Source organism: Crocodylus porosus, unplaced genomic scaffold (assembly GCF_001723895.1).
Source record: "Crocodylus porosus isolate Cpor-Errol unplaced genomic scaffold, CroPor_comp1, whole genome shotgun sequence".
Classification (NCBI taxonomy): Eukaryota; Metazoa; Chordata; order Crocodylia; family Crocodylidae; genus Crocodylus; species Crocodylus porosus.
Window position 1 is genome coordinate 36,121,359 of NW_017728931.1, and position 11,704 is coordinate 36,133,062.

The window sequence follows — 11,704 nt, forward strand, 5'->3', positions numbered from 1 at the left end:
AACTACTTCACAGTAAGGGTGGCCGGAGCCTGGAATAGGCTTCCCAGAGAGGTGGTGCTCTCACCTTCCCTGGAAATCTTCAAGAGGAGACTGGATAGGCACCTGGCTGGGGTCTTATGACCCCTGCCACCCCTAGTGCTCCTTCCTGCCCATGCCAGGGGGTCGGACTCGATGATCTGTCTAGGTCCCTTCCAACCCATTGATTCTACAATACTATATGTCTATGATGTTCCCATGGTGACCTTACTAACCACCCAATAAAAGAGAGTTCCTTCCTCCTGTCCTTTAACCAAGACACTATAATTGAAACCCAAACTTTCCCTTTGCGTCCCACTTACTGACCCTCCTGTCTGATCTGTGTCTTTCTAATGTATTGTTCTATATGAATTTATGGTGGACTCTTATCTTGAACATGCTGTGCAGTTCTGCATCTCAAAAAGGATATATTTAGAACTGGAAAAAGTACAGAGAAGGGCAACAAAAATGATCAGCGATATAGAGCAATTGTCATACCAGAAGAAACTGGCTAGGAATCTTCAGTTTGGAAAGGAGAAGGCTGAGACATAGTGAATAACAGTTCCCTATTCACTTTGTCCACCACCAATACAAAGTCAAGAAGGGTATGGACAAAGTGAATAGGGAATTGTTATTCACCAAGTCCCAGAATACTAGAACTAGGGAGTACCCTCTGAAAATAGTAGACAGGTTTGAAACTAACAAGAGAAACTTTATTTTTTAGGCTGTTCCAGAAGGTTTGCTACCTTCTGGAACTCATTGCCACACGAAGGTGTAGAAGCAGATAACATAGACAGATTCAAAAAGAGATTAGACAAATTCATGCATGACAGATCTATTAACAGTTATTAAGCAGAACAGTCAGAGATGTTTCCTTTGGCATCTTTAAACCAGTGACTGTGGGTGCCAGGGATGGTAATTAGTGGGGGGCAGGTCACTAGGTATACCCTGTTCCATGGTGTCCCTCCAAAGCAGGGGTGCTCAAACTCTGGCCTCCAGCACTGTGTCATCTGGCCTGTGGGGAGTCCCCATGGGCCTGCATGCTAGATCAAGTGCATAGGGTAGTGTGGGGTCTGGTCCCAGTGCACAGGAGTTGGGCAGGGGCAGTGTGGGAGCTGCCAGAGTCTGATTCTGGCTGGGTGGGGGCAGTGTGGTGCCCCTGGAAACTGATTTTGGTGCATGGGGGCTGGGTGGGGGCAGTGTAGGGCCCCTGGCATCTGATCTGAAACTGAGCACCAGTGCTCTAAAGCATCTGCTCCTGCCACTATCAGCCTATTGTCTGAGCCAGTATGGCACATCTTATGTTCTCTTGCACTGCCTTTGTGTCCTTGATAGCAATGATCAGCTGGAACCTTAGGGTTCCTGGCTGTTACTGTGAGCTGATCTCTCATACTTGCTCTTTTTTATCTTCCTTCCAGGTGGTATACTTCACTGCTACGTTCCCATACCTTATGCTCGTAGTTCTGCTGATCAGGGGAGTGTCTCTGCCAGGAGCTTTCCAGGGGATCCTGTTCTATCTTTACCCAGACCTCACTCGTCTCAGGGACCCCCAGGTAAGATGGAAGGAGGATAGTATGGTTGAGCTGGGCTATGATGTGTGCATGTCTCTTTCCCATTCATTCCCTTTCTTATCTTCTCATCCCCATTTTCCCTCCTTTCTCTAGTTCTCTTTCTTGTTCTGCTCCAACACTTACGCTTTCTTCTTCATTCTTTTTTCTCTATCTCTTGTTTTTTATTCCTCTATGAACTTAGTCCACACTGATGTTGGTAAGTGTGCTGCTGACATCACCAGCTGACCTCACTGGTCTATTCTGTTCACTCTTCTATTCTTCACTTTCCAGCAGAGTTGCTGAAATCCCAGAGTCCTTTACCTCTGGTATGGCTTTTGGTGGGCTGGGGGCTGATGTGAATGGCAGGTGATGAAGGCTGTAGACACTATCAATAGGGCCTCTCAGCTGTTTGGTGACACTGTTTTCTGGAGAAACTCAGGGTAAAACTCCACCCTTCTCCAAGTGCAGACACAGGGATTGTGAGGCCCCCAGAAACTATGCATTTTATTTTTTTATTTTTTTTTAAGGGTGTGCTGCCATGACAAATGCCATTAGAGGCCATCAGCTCTTCGTAACCCCTCCTACAGTATGCTGGGGGAGGGTGCTTCTGAACACTGCTGTAATGTCAGTCTACCAAAGCCCCTGATCCCAGTCCCCCTTGTTTTCCTTGCCACCCCCGTCCCTCAGTTAGAAATTCCTGCCAGTTTGACTGAAGGTTCAGTGCCCGACTGCCGTTTTTAATCTCTTCAGGACAAGTTCTTCCACGTTAAATCCTGGCTCCAGCTGAGCTGCTGTACCAGTCTTTGTGAGAAGGTGTCTCCAAAGGAGATTAAAGGGTGCCTGCCTGGAAAATAGGTCAGCAAAACCCCTCGTAACCCTTTTTAACCCTTTCTGGTCCAGCCAAAGCATTTTCTCTTTGCAGTCTGTTGTGTAAAGGCGCAGGGAGGTGTGGCGCGTGCTCTATCCATCTCCTTCAGTGAACCTTCCCGTGGACTGAGAATGCAGCTCTTGGGGATGTGAGGAGCATTATCTAAGTAAAGGACTTGGAGGCAGGATTCCCTTGTTTCAGTTCTTAAAGCCAGAGAAGCTGTAGCTGAACTGAGTTGGTCATTTTGACCAAAACTCTCAAGCCTGGGTGCCCACTGTCAGCTGCCAGCATTTGAGTTTAGGCACCTTGTTAAAAGCAGTTTGGTTTTTATCTAGTCACAAACAGGGGAAGCTAGAGCTGCTCAGCACTTCTGCAAATCACACTTATCCGTGTGCCCAAGGAGGGACTCAGAAGCTTAACTAATAATGCTGCCTTTTGTCTTGCCATTTCTGCATCTGTACAAGGGTGGTGTTGGTACTGACCTCCCTCACTCTAAAACCTCTCAAGACTTGCCTGCATTAGGGAGCTGCTGCTGCTTATGTGTAGCTATTACCACAGAGTCTCTTGGCAGAGCCCCCTAGTGGTGATGCAGCATATGGCAACAGAAGTGGTTTTTCTGCCAAATAGGCTCTTCATGCCAGGATGACATTTGCCTTAGCTGGCAAAGCTCTCATCTCTTCGCAGAGATGAGTCCAGACTGAGTGTTTGCCTGCAAAACATTGTAGTATAGAACCTACCTTAGCATGGAATTATTCAAAAGCAGCTAAATGACTTCTCAGTCTATGCTGGAAACCTTTGTCGCTATAGTAAATGTTGGTTAGGTGTGAGGATTTTTTTTTAAATGGCATTTGTATAAGATTCACTTATACTGGCATAAAAGTCCTTTGGCCAAAACAGCTTATTACACTCAGGGAATTGGTATTACCTGTAGAAGGAAAAGCACATTTCTGCTGATATGAAATGTGTCTGTGCTACTAGCCAAGCCTTTATAGTGTCGTCCAGGCTGTAGAAGCACAGTCTCTACTGAGAGTCAATGACCCCCATCTCTATGAGGTACTACTGAATATCCTAGCTTGGCTACTTATAACTAACTGAACTTCCTTGGTGGAAGCAGTTTGGAAATGCAAAGTAAACCCCCACACAAGACAGCCTCAAAGAACTTAATAAGGCTAGAACCCATAAGGTGGGTTTATTTCCTTAAAATGTCAGGTTTAAGAAGTGCTTTGTTTCATGGCTGATCCTTCTCCCTCTTTCTTATAATGCTAGTGAATTGCACAGAAAGTAATCACCTTTTGATTGTTCTTGATCATCCTATAGAATTTTATAGCAATGCCCTGAACTTCTGTTAAACTCTTGAAGACTCTCCCACAGGGGAAGCAATGGGCTCGTTAGCATCTAAAAACTGACACATACCTGGTCCCAAAAGCTCCTCTGCACTAGGATAGTAGGGCAAGATCAGAATTCAAAATGATTTTAACAAATTGGAGAAAGTGTCTGAAACCAACAGGGTGAAATACTCAAAAAAGAGCACGGACCAAAGTGCTCCATTTAGGAAGGAGAAATCAAATGCATTTGTACAAAATGGGTAATGCCTGGGTAAACAGCAGTGCTGTAGGGAGACATGGGGGTTATACTGGGTCACAGATTAACCACACATCAGCAATGCAATCCTGCTGTGATAAAGCAATATTTGTTCTGGGTTCTATTGGTAGAAGCATTGTCTGCAAGACAAAGAATTATATATATAAAGGGCTTAGACTCAGTCTGTCTATTTGTAACACTCTTGGAGCACTCTGATTGGTTGTCTCAGCAGCCAATCCAAGTGTTTACAGAAATAACCAATCAGAGTGCTCTGCACAGACAGATGGTCTGCGGCGTGCCACCATGACAGCAGGAACGGGGGGGGTGGCAGAACAAGCTCCATCACTCCTTCCCCCTCTGCTCCTGGGAGGTGGCGGCCACGCAGGTCAGTGGGTGGTGGCGCTCCGTCCCCCTCCCCCCCCCCCGGTCATTCCTGATGGGAAATTGGCTGGTGTAATTATACCTTCCTGTTTGGCATTGAGGAACCTCAGCTGAAGTACTGTGTCCAGTTTTCAGTACCACACTTTAAGGAAGCTGATGATGAAATTAGGGAGTCCAGAGAAGAGCAATCGGAATGATAAAGAACATTAGAAAACCTGACCTATAAGGCAAGGTTGAAGAGATTTGGCCTGTTTAGTCTTGAAGGGGAGGAAGTATAAGAAGCATAGATTTTTCAGTAGATAAAAGGCTGATATAAAGGAGATGGTGACCAGTTTTCTCTTTTTTTCCTGGAGGAAGTGCAAGAAGAGGCCTTTACACAATGAACAAAATGAACTTTTCCTTCAGATCTTGCTAGAAGCCCTTCCTGCTCTCTTCTGCTGCCTGGCTCAGATGAATTAGATCTGCCCGCATAAGAGCTAGTTGTTTGTATTACAGCAGTACTAAAAGCTCCTCGTTAGGGCTTGTAGCCCCTTTACGCTGTGCAGATACACAGAAAGACATGGTCATTGACCCAAAGGGCCCAGTCTGAGTCCAAGCTCTGTAGTTACACCCACACAGCTGGACCTGTCTGGTCACACAGTCTCATTGAAGCTGCTGAGGCATTGCATGGTTTTGAGGGGTCAAGTGTTTGCCACCAAATAAAGCGGTTGCAGAACTGGGGCTTAAGTTGGGAAAAGCTGTAACAAGCAAGTATGGCCAACAACAAAAGTAATAAGATCCCAGGGCTATATCATTTAACAACAAACTCAACTCTGAAGGCTGCTTAGCCCACGGACCCTGATCTAGTAAGCACACGCATACCTGAGGAGTTCCATTGATTTCAGTGGCATTACTTTTGCTTAAAAATAAGCACATGCATCTGTGCTGTTCTGGATCTAGTGTACTCAGCAGGTGAGCCCCGTGTGCATTGCTGAATCCCATTTACCTGCTGGTCTAAACTGCTGTCCAGTCCAATTTGTATTTTTTATTATGCGCTGTCTACTTCTCTTATGGCTTTTGTTGCTCAAATTTTTGCCTGTTCTCCTTCATCTCTGCCTTTTAAAAAGGTCTATTTTTCTTCCCCTTCATTCCATTATTTAGTTTTTTCCTATTTCCAGTTTTTTTAACCAGTATTTGTCTCTTGCACCCTACCCCCCCAAAAAATGCTTACTGTAAGCTGCTCAGTTGCCCAAGACCCCATGCTTCATCCTCCCTCAAAACAGTGACTACATTTGTCCTGCAGTTATAGCTCTTTGTTAGCTGTAGTTCCTAGATCAGAGGGGGGTCCCAGACGTTGTTATGGGGAACCAGGTCTGGAGGATTAGATGTAGCATGGCACTGTGGGAATGTGCTGCAGCAGGGGTGCTCAGATTGAAAGGGGCAAGGTTAGGTCTGCGAGGGTGGCCCACCGGGAAGGATCAGACACATTCATAACTTTGTTATTGAAAATGCCTTGGGCAGATGCCACTGCTGGGGAAGAAGGCTGGTCAGGAGTGAGCTACACAACCCCAGTCGACCACTGGGATGATCGAGGAAGGGTAGTGTTCACGTGTCTCAGGGGAATATGACTGACCTACATGGCTAAACACTAGGCCTTATTTCCAGTTTTGGAGAGGAGGGGAAGGGGTAGGTTTAGACTTCCCTGCTGCAGCTGAAGGTCCAGAGAAGCACAAGCATAAGCCCCTCACCCTCACCCGTTGCTGCTTCACTGCTGGGGGGCCTTGATGCTTCACAGCAAGGATGGAGGTTGGTTGGACCTGCTAAATGTTATTTGTTCCCTTTATTTATTTTTCCCAGCAGGCCTTCAGCTGGCTCTATGTTCTTGCATGGTTTCTTTCACTACCGCTGTTTTCCAGCTCTGAGAAACCTTCTGTGTGTGTGCATTTGTATGTTTTTGTCCTGCAGGGTTGTGTTTGTGTGTGTGCGTGCATGTGCACAGCGGCTGTTTGCTTACATAATGTTCTGCTCCCTACTGTGCAACTCTGTCCCTGACAGTATCTTTGTACACATGACTGCAGGGCTTCCTTGCTTTGCATTAGCAGGGAACTTGTGGGATTACAGTAGACTGCTGCTTTTTCCATCCATCCATCCATGGGGGCAGTGAAATGCCTACTTGCCTAGTCTGCAGCTGTCCTTGCAGATTATGTGAGCATCTCTTAGATGTCCTGAGCCTTTGCTTGTGCTCTTGCTTTGCATGTCCAGGTTTTCCCTTGTCCTTTTGCAGGGGTGTCATGCAGCAGGTTAATGATGTGAAGGAATGATGCTTCTTCGTATTTCCTGTCTTCTGTGCCCCACGTACTAGATGGTTCAGGCCAGGGTGTCCATTCCAGTGGCCAAAGATCCCTTACTCCTTTTTGTTGTGGGCCTGTAATGGGATGTGTAAGTGGGATGGCCTACAGCTGTGTTTGTCTTGGTGTTTTCTCCTTCCCCTCATTGTGTCTCTTAGGCTTGCCCAGTTTGTGGAACTGGGACCTTGTTTTGCTGGCCAAGTCGCTCAGCCTGTGGCTGTACACCCACGCTGGGTTTGTCCTCAGTGCTGACACTGAAAGAACAATTAGTGAAATCTTTTTAATCCATCAAACAGCAGGATGGGACCAGGCAAAAGGCAGGCTGTAAAACTCTGCTTCCTGGGCTGTGTAAACAAGGGGCAGGGAGTGAATGCCCCCTACCCCAGCTCTCTCTGCAAGCCGCTGCGCTTTGCAGTGTAAAACTGAAACCTATTTGCTTCCTTGTGGGGTTTAAAGGACAAAGGAATGCTGGCCCTGTTCTGTCAGCTCAGTCGTTTGTGACTTCGCAAAGGTAAAGAGCCCTTGTTGCTCTGTGCACACTGTGCAATGTGTGTACTTTATAATACCCTTGTGATTATGTTTGGCACTTCTGACAGGAAGCGTGGGCTGGAGGGAGGTGTGTGGGGCTGGGAGGGAGGAGCTTCCAAACTCCAAAGCCTTGGTTTTTGCCATTGTGACTTGAGATGCCTATAGCTTGATTTTTTAGAAAAGGAGGGACAGTGATAGCGGTGTCTTTACTCTGCCATTTGTTGTCCTGGTTCACCGGGTAGACAAGATATGAGAAGTAAAGGGAATCCTTTCAAAGGCAGTAGTATCTTGTGGCAGCTTCTCTCTCAGCTTCTCTCAACATGATGGTGTTAGAGGGCATCAATGCGATTCCTCCCAGTTCTGCTCTGACAGCAGTCCAGCTTACATCCCACCCTTCGCTCAGGGTTGTGCCCAAAAGACATACTCCGGCCCTTGGGCTATAAACTCTTTGGGACAAGAACTGTCTTTTTCTATGTGCTGATACAGCTGTAAGCACAAATGGCTCTGCTCATAGGCCCACTCCTACAAGAGATGATGTTAATAATAATTAGCTGAGCGCTATGGGAAATTGGGCTTTTGGTGTCCCAAATGGAATCCAGAGATCTTGGAAACCCCTCTAGTAAAGTCAGACCTAAGAGACTTGTTCTGTGTTGCCTAGTGAGCAGGGGTCATGTTCCAGCCAGCAGGTAGCACCTCCGAGTACTGTTTATGCCCACTGGCTCCAGTTTCTGATGGCTCTTCCATTGGCTTATGTCCAAGTTAAGTACCTCCTTTGTTTTTAGTGAATAGTGATGTAACCTGGTTTGTGCTCACCTGTTTGGGGAAGGTGACTATCTGCAGCTGTGAAAAGAAGGACAAGTAGATTCCAAGGAAGAAAATGCTATTTGCTCTTTTCCTGCTTTTATATGCTCCCAGTTTTCCCAGGCAGTGAGCAGAAACAAGACCATGTGACCTAAGCTCAGACTTTCTTTCTTGCACTACCAGTCACTTGTGGTATGGTGGCAGCCCAGATTGTTAAGCTTTCTCTATGGCAAGCACTAGGTGCAAACTACTGTCACATACAGGCTGAACTGAGGGTAGGGAAGTTGGTGCTGGGAATGCACCTCCCTTTCCCTGCTCCTGTCTTGGCGAGCTGCACTGCCTCTGACCATGGTCCTCAAAGTACTGGGAGCATCCAGGGGGAAGTGGTGGGAGGAAATTAAGGGAGGATAAGAGCTTTACTTCATGCTTTGGCTGATTATGACCCCTGGTGTTTCCAGGCAAACTTGCTTGAATGCCCCATGTCTCAGGCTAAGTAAATAAGGCAAGTTCATTATTTCAGGAGAAAGGCTGGGGATTTGGGCAAACAGTGAGAATGTTACTAAAACAGCTGAGAAAGGACAGGGGCATGGGAATCACAGCTTCTGGCCAGCCCTTGGCAGGCTCAGAAATATCTATCTTGGAATCTGAAGCAAGAGTAGGATTAACTTTGTGACTAGGGCACAGAATAAAACTGACTAGTCCTTCCTTTCTTGCCACACATAGTGTGACCTTCCACAGGCCAGTTCATGTCTCTGTGCCTCTGTTGTCCCACGTCTTTAAGGGGGACAGTAACAGTTCAGCACCTCATAGCATGACATCCTTATTTTGTGCATTATGTGCAGATTGTAATAACATTCTTTTCTGAAATGGCACCATCCATTATTTGTGAAGTCCTTTGAGATCTTCCAAAGGAAGGTGCTATTTCAGTGCAAAGTATTATTAAATTCCAGGCTATGTAATGAATCAAACAGAGCTGAGAAAAATAAAGGAACATCCTCTAGCAAGCCATAACAATTCTGGATAATGTCAGCTTAGGCATGGAGGTTCAAGTTAAAAGCAGAGTAGAAGGTTACTTTGGTGGACAGGAACAAATGAAGCATAAAAGAAAATGAATCATGCGTTGAATGTCCTGGATAACCCAAAAAATTGCTACCAAGCATCAAATGATTATCCAGCTCATTGGCATGCTAGAGGAGTCTGATAAACCAGATAAAACTGAACTGCTGTCTTTGGGAATGTTGTTTCTTTTACACTGTTGGTGAAAAAGAGCTCTGTATACTAAAGCAGATCCTCTTAGAGCACAACGTCAGGACCAGCTACTGTAACATTTTTACCTGACAGAGGATTTTTTGTTAGAGGTGAGAGGAATGTTTGGATGGCTGAAAAATATATATTTCCTCCCAGACTGTAGTGCAGAGAAATATGAGAAATAAATTGGGGGTGGAAGGGAAGGGGGGAGAGGGGAAAATTTTTTTTTTTTTTTAAACAGAGTAGTTAGTCCACATAACCCAATATGAAATGTCATCTAATGGTAGCTCTGGGTTAGGCATGGGGAGGAACCTATCATGATAAATTGAGAAACCTTTGACTTGTCAAGGCGACCTGGAGAACTTGGCCAACACAAGTAAAGGGAAATCAGAGGAACCTATACAATAGAACTTCACAGATAACAAGTATTTTCTTTGAACCAATGGCAGGCTCCCTCAGATCGCCCTTGAAGATCTGCTTTCAACCAGGCAAGAGAAGGGAGTGGAGTCCTCTGACCCAGTTTTTTTGAACTGAAAAATAAGAATGCCTGTAAACATGTTTTCTTAGGGAAGAAAGAAAAATGAACCACTACACAATGGGAGGTGAGTGGTTAGGCAGTAGCATTGATGAAAATAATTTGGAGGTTTTGGTGGATCACAGACTCTCTATGACTCAGTGGTGTCATGCAGTCCCTCCTCCCAAAAACAAAACAAAACAAAACAAAACCCCCACAACAAAACAAAAAACCTAAAACAAAAAAACCCAAATGCAACTTTAGCCAGCATTAAATGGAATAGAATACATACAACTGAGGGAGGGAATAACACCACCCTAGTCAGTGCTAGTTAAGCCCCAGCTAGTGTACTGTGTACAAATCTGGACGCTGCAGTTTAAGAAGGATGTGGAGAAACTGAAGAGGATGATAAAGGTGGCAGAGATGGTGAAGGATTTGAAATGCAGACTGTATGAGGAAAGGCTGAAAGAACTAGGTGTATTTAGTTTGGTGAAAAGGAGATTACTTGTCTATCCCATCTGCCAACCCACAAATACATTGTAATAAACACCATTCCTTTGAGTTGAGTGTTAAAAAAAAATACCTTTGTCTTTCCATTCATAATAGATTTTCAATAATCAATCATAGGAGGATTTTGATATACCCTTAAAGTGCAAGGCTGTTGTTGTTTGGGTTGGTTTTTTTTGTGGTGTTTTTTTTTTGTTTTTTTTGTTTTTTTTAAAACCTTCCTATGCCTAGATCTTACTTTTCTGCTGTTTTCAATCCAGTTTTACCTTCTGAATCTCCTGGCCTCACACCTAGGGCCGAAGTACAGACATTCAAAAGACCTGAGCCTGAGTCGATTCAATCTTTGCAGGTCAGTCTAACCTGCGCAGATTGCACTGGCAAGCAAGTGAACAGACATTCACTTTTGATTCTGGAAATGCAGCCATGTGCCTTCAGTGGCTTAGGCCAGAAGCTGGGGGGCACTAGAGCAAGCGCTCCCTTCTCTTCTGCAGTGGCTGGAAGGCTGGAGGGAAGCTAAGGTGAGGGTGGGGCATGGCCAGGCCCTAGCAGGCCTGAGTACGATTGGTGAGGGGTTTAAACCCCCACCCTGGCCTGTAGGGACCCCAGCTGGGGTGTGCCTGGAGGGGGAGGAGGAAGGGATGTGCTAGGCTTTTGGTGGGGGCAGGAAAGGAGCATGGACAGACCCCAGCGCCCAGCCAGATGCCAGCCCAGTGTGGCCCCCTAAGGCAAAGGGGCAGGGAGGGAGTTCATTTCTCCCTTCTTCCCATGGTACTGCAGCTGGGGTCTGCCTAGCCAGGGAGCAGCAGCCCCTGTTAGGGTCCCTCCCTAGCTGCTGCTCCAGGGGCAGGGGCATGGCCTGACACCTAGCCAGCATGGTCCCCTAAGGTGAAAGGGGCAGGGAGGGGGTTTATTTTGCCCCCTCCCTCCCCTCTCCCACTGGGGGACTGCAGCCAGTGTCTTCCAACTCCCGCTGATGCCATCACTGCTAACACCTGGCCAGGCAGACCTCGACTTGGGTCCCTTGGTGGGAGAGGGGAGGGAGGGAAAATAAACCCCCTCTCTGCCCCCTTTGCCTCAGGGGGCCATGCCAGGGGCTGGCATCTGACCATCCCCTCGGCCCTGCCACTGGAGCAGTGAGGGTGGGGAGAGACCCTGAGAGAGGCAGCAGCCCCTGTCATGGTGTCCTGGGGAGCACAAGTCTCTTCCCGGTGGTGGGGGGCTGCACTGTGGTCAGGAGCAGGGCTGGCAGAGCTGCCACAGCCTGTGTGGCAACAGTGGTTGGGCTCAGAGGGGGGGCCATGGAGGGGCTAAGCCAAAGTTTGGGGTGGACATAGCCTCCCCTCCGCCCCCCCCCCAATCCCCTCACTTGCCCTGTGCAGGCTGC

General features: G+C 46.9%; 1 protein-coding gene across 1 annotated transcript in view; it reads left to right on the plus strand.

Annotated features, from left to right (window-relative positions):
* LOC109316473 (sodium- and chloride-dependent GABA transporter 2-like) overlaps positions 1 to 11,704 on the plus strand; it is a 48,026-nt gene that overhangs the window by 20,905 nt on the left and 15,417 nt on the right. The window contains exon 7 of the mRNA XM_019544590.1: positions 1,434 to 1,568. Within this exon, the coding sequence (XP_019400135.1) occupies positions 1,434 to 1,568 (135 nt within the window). The remainder of the gene's footprint in view (positions 1 to 1,433; positions 1,569 to 11,704) is intronic.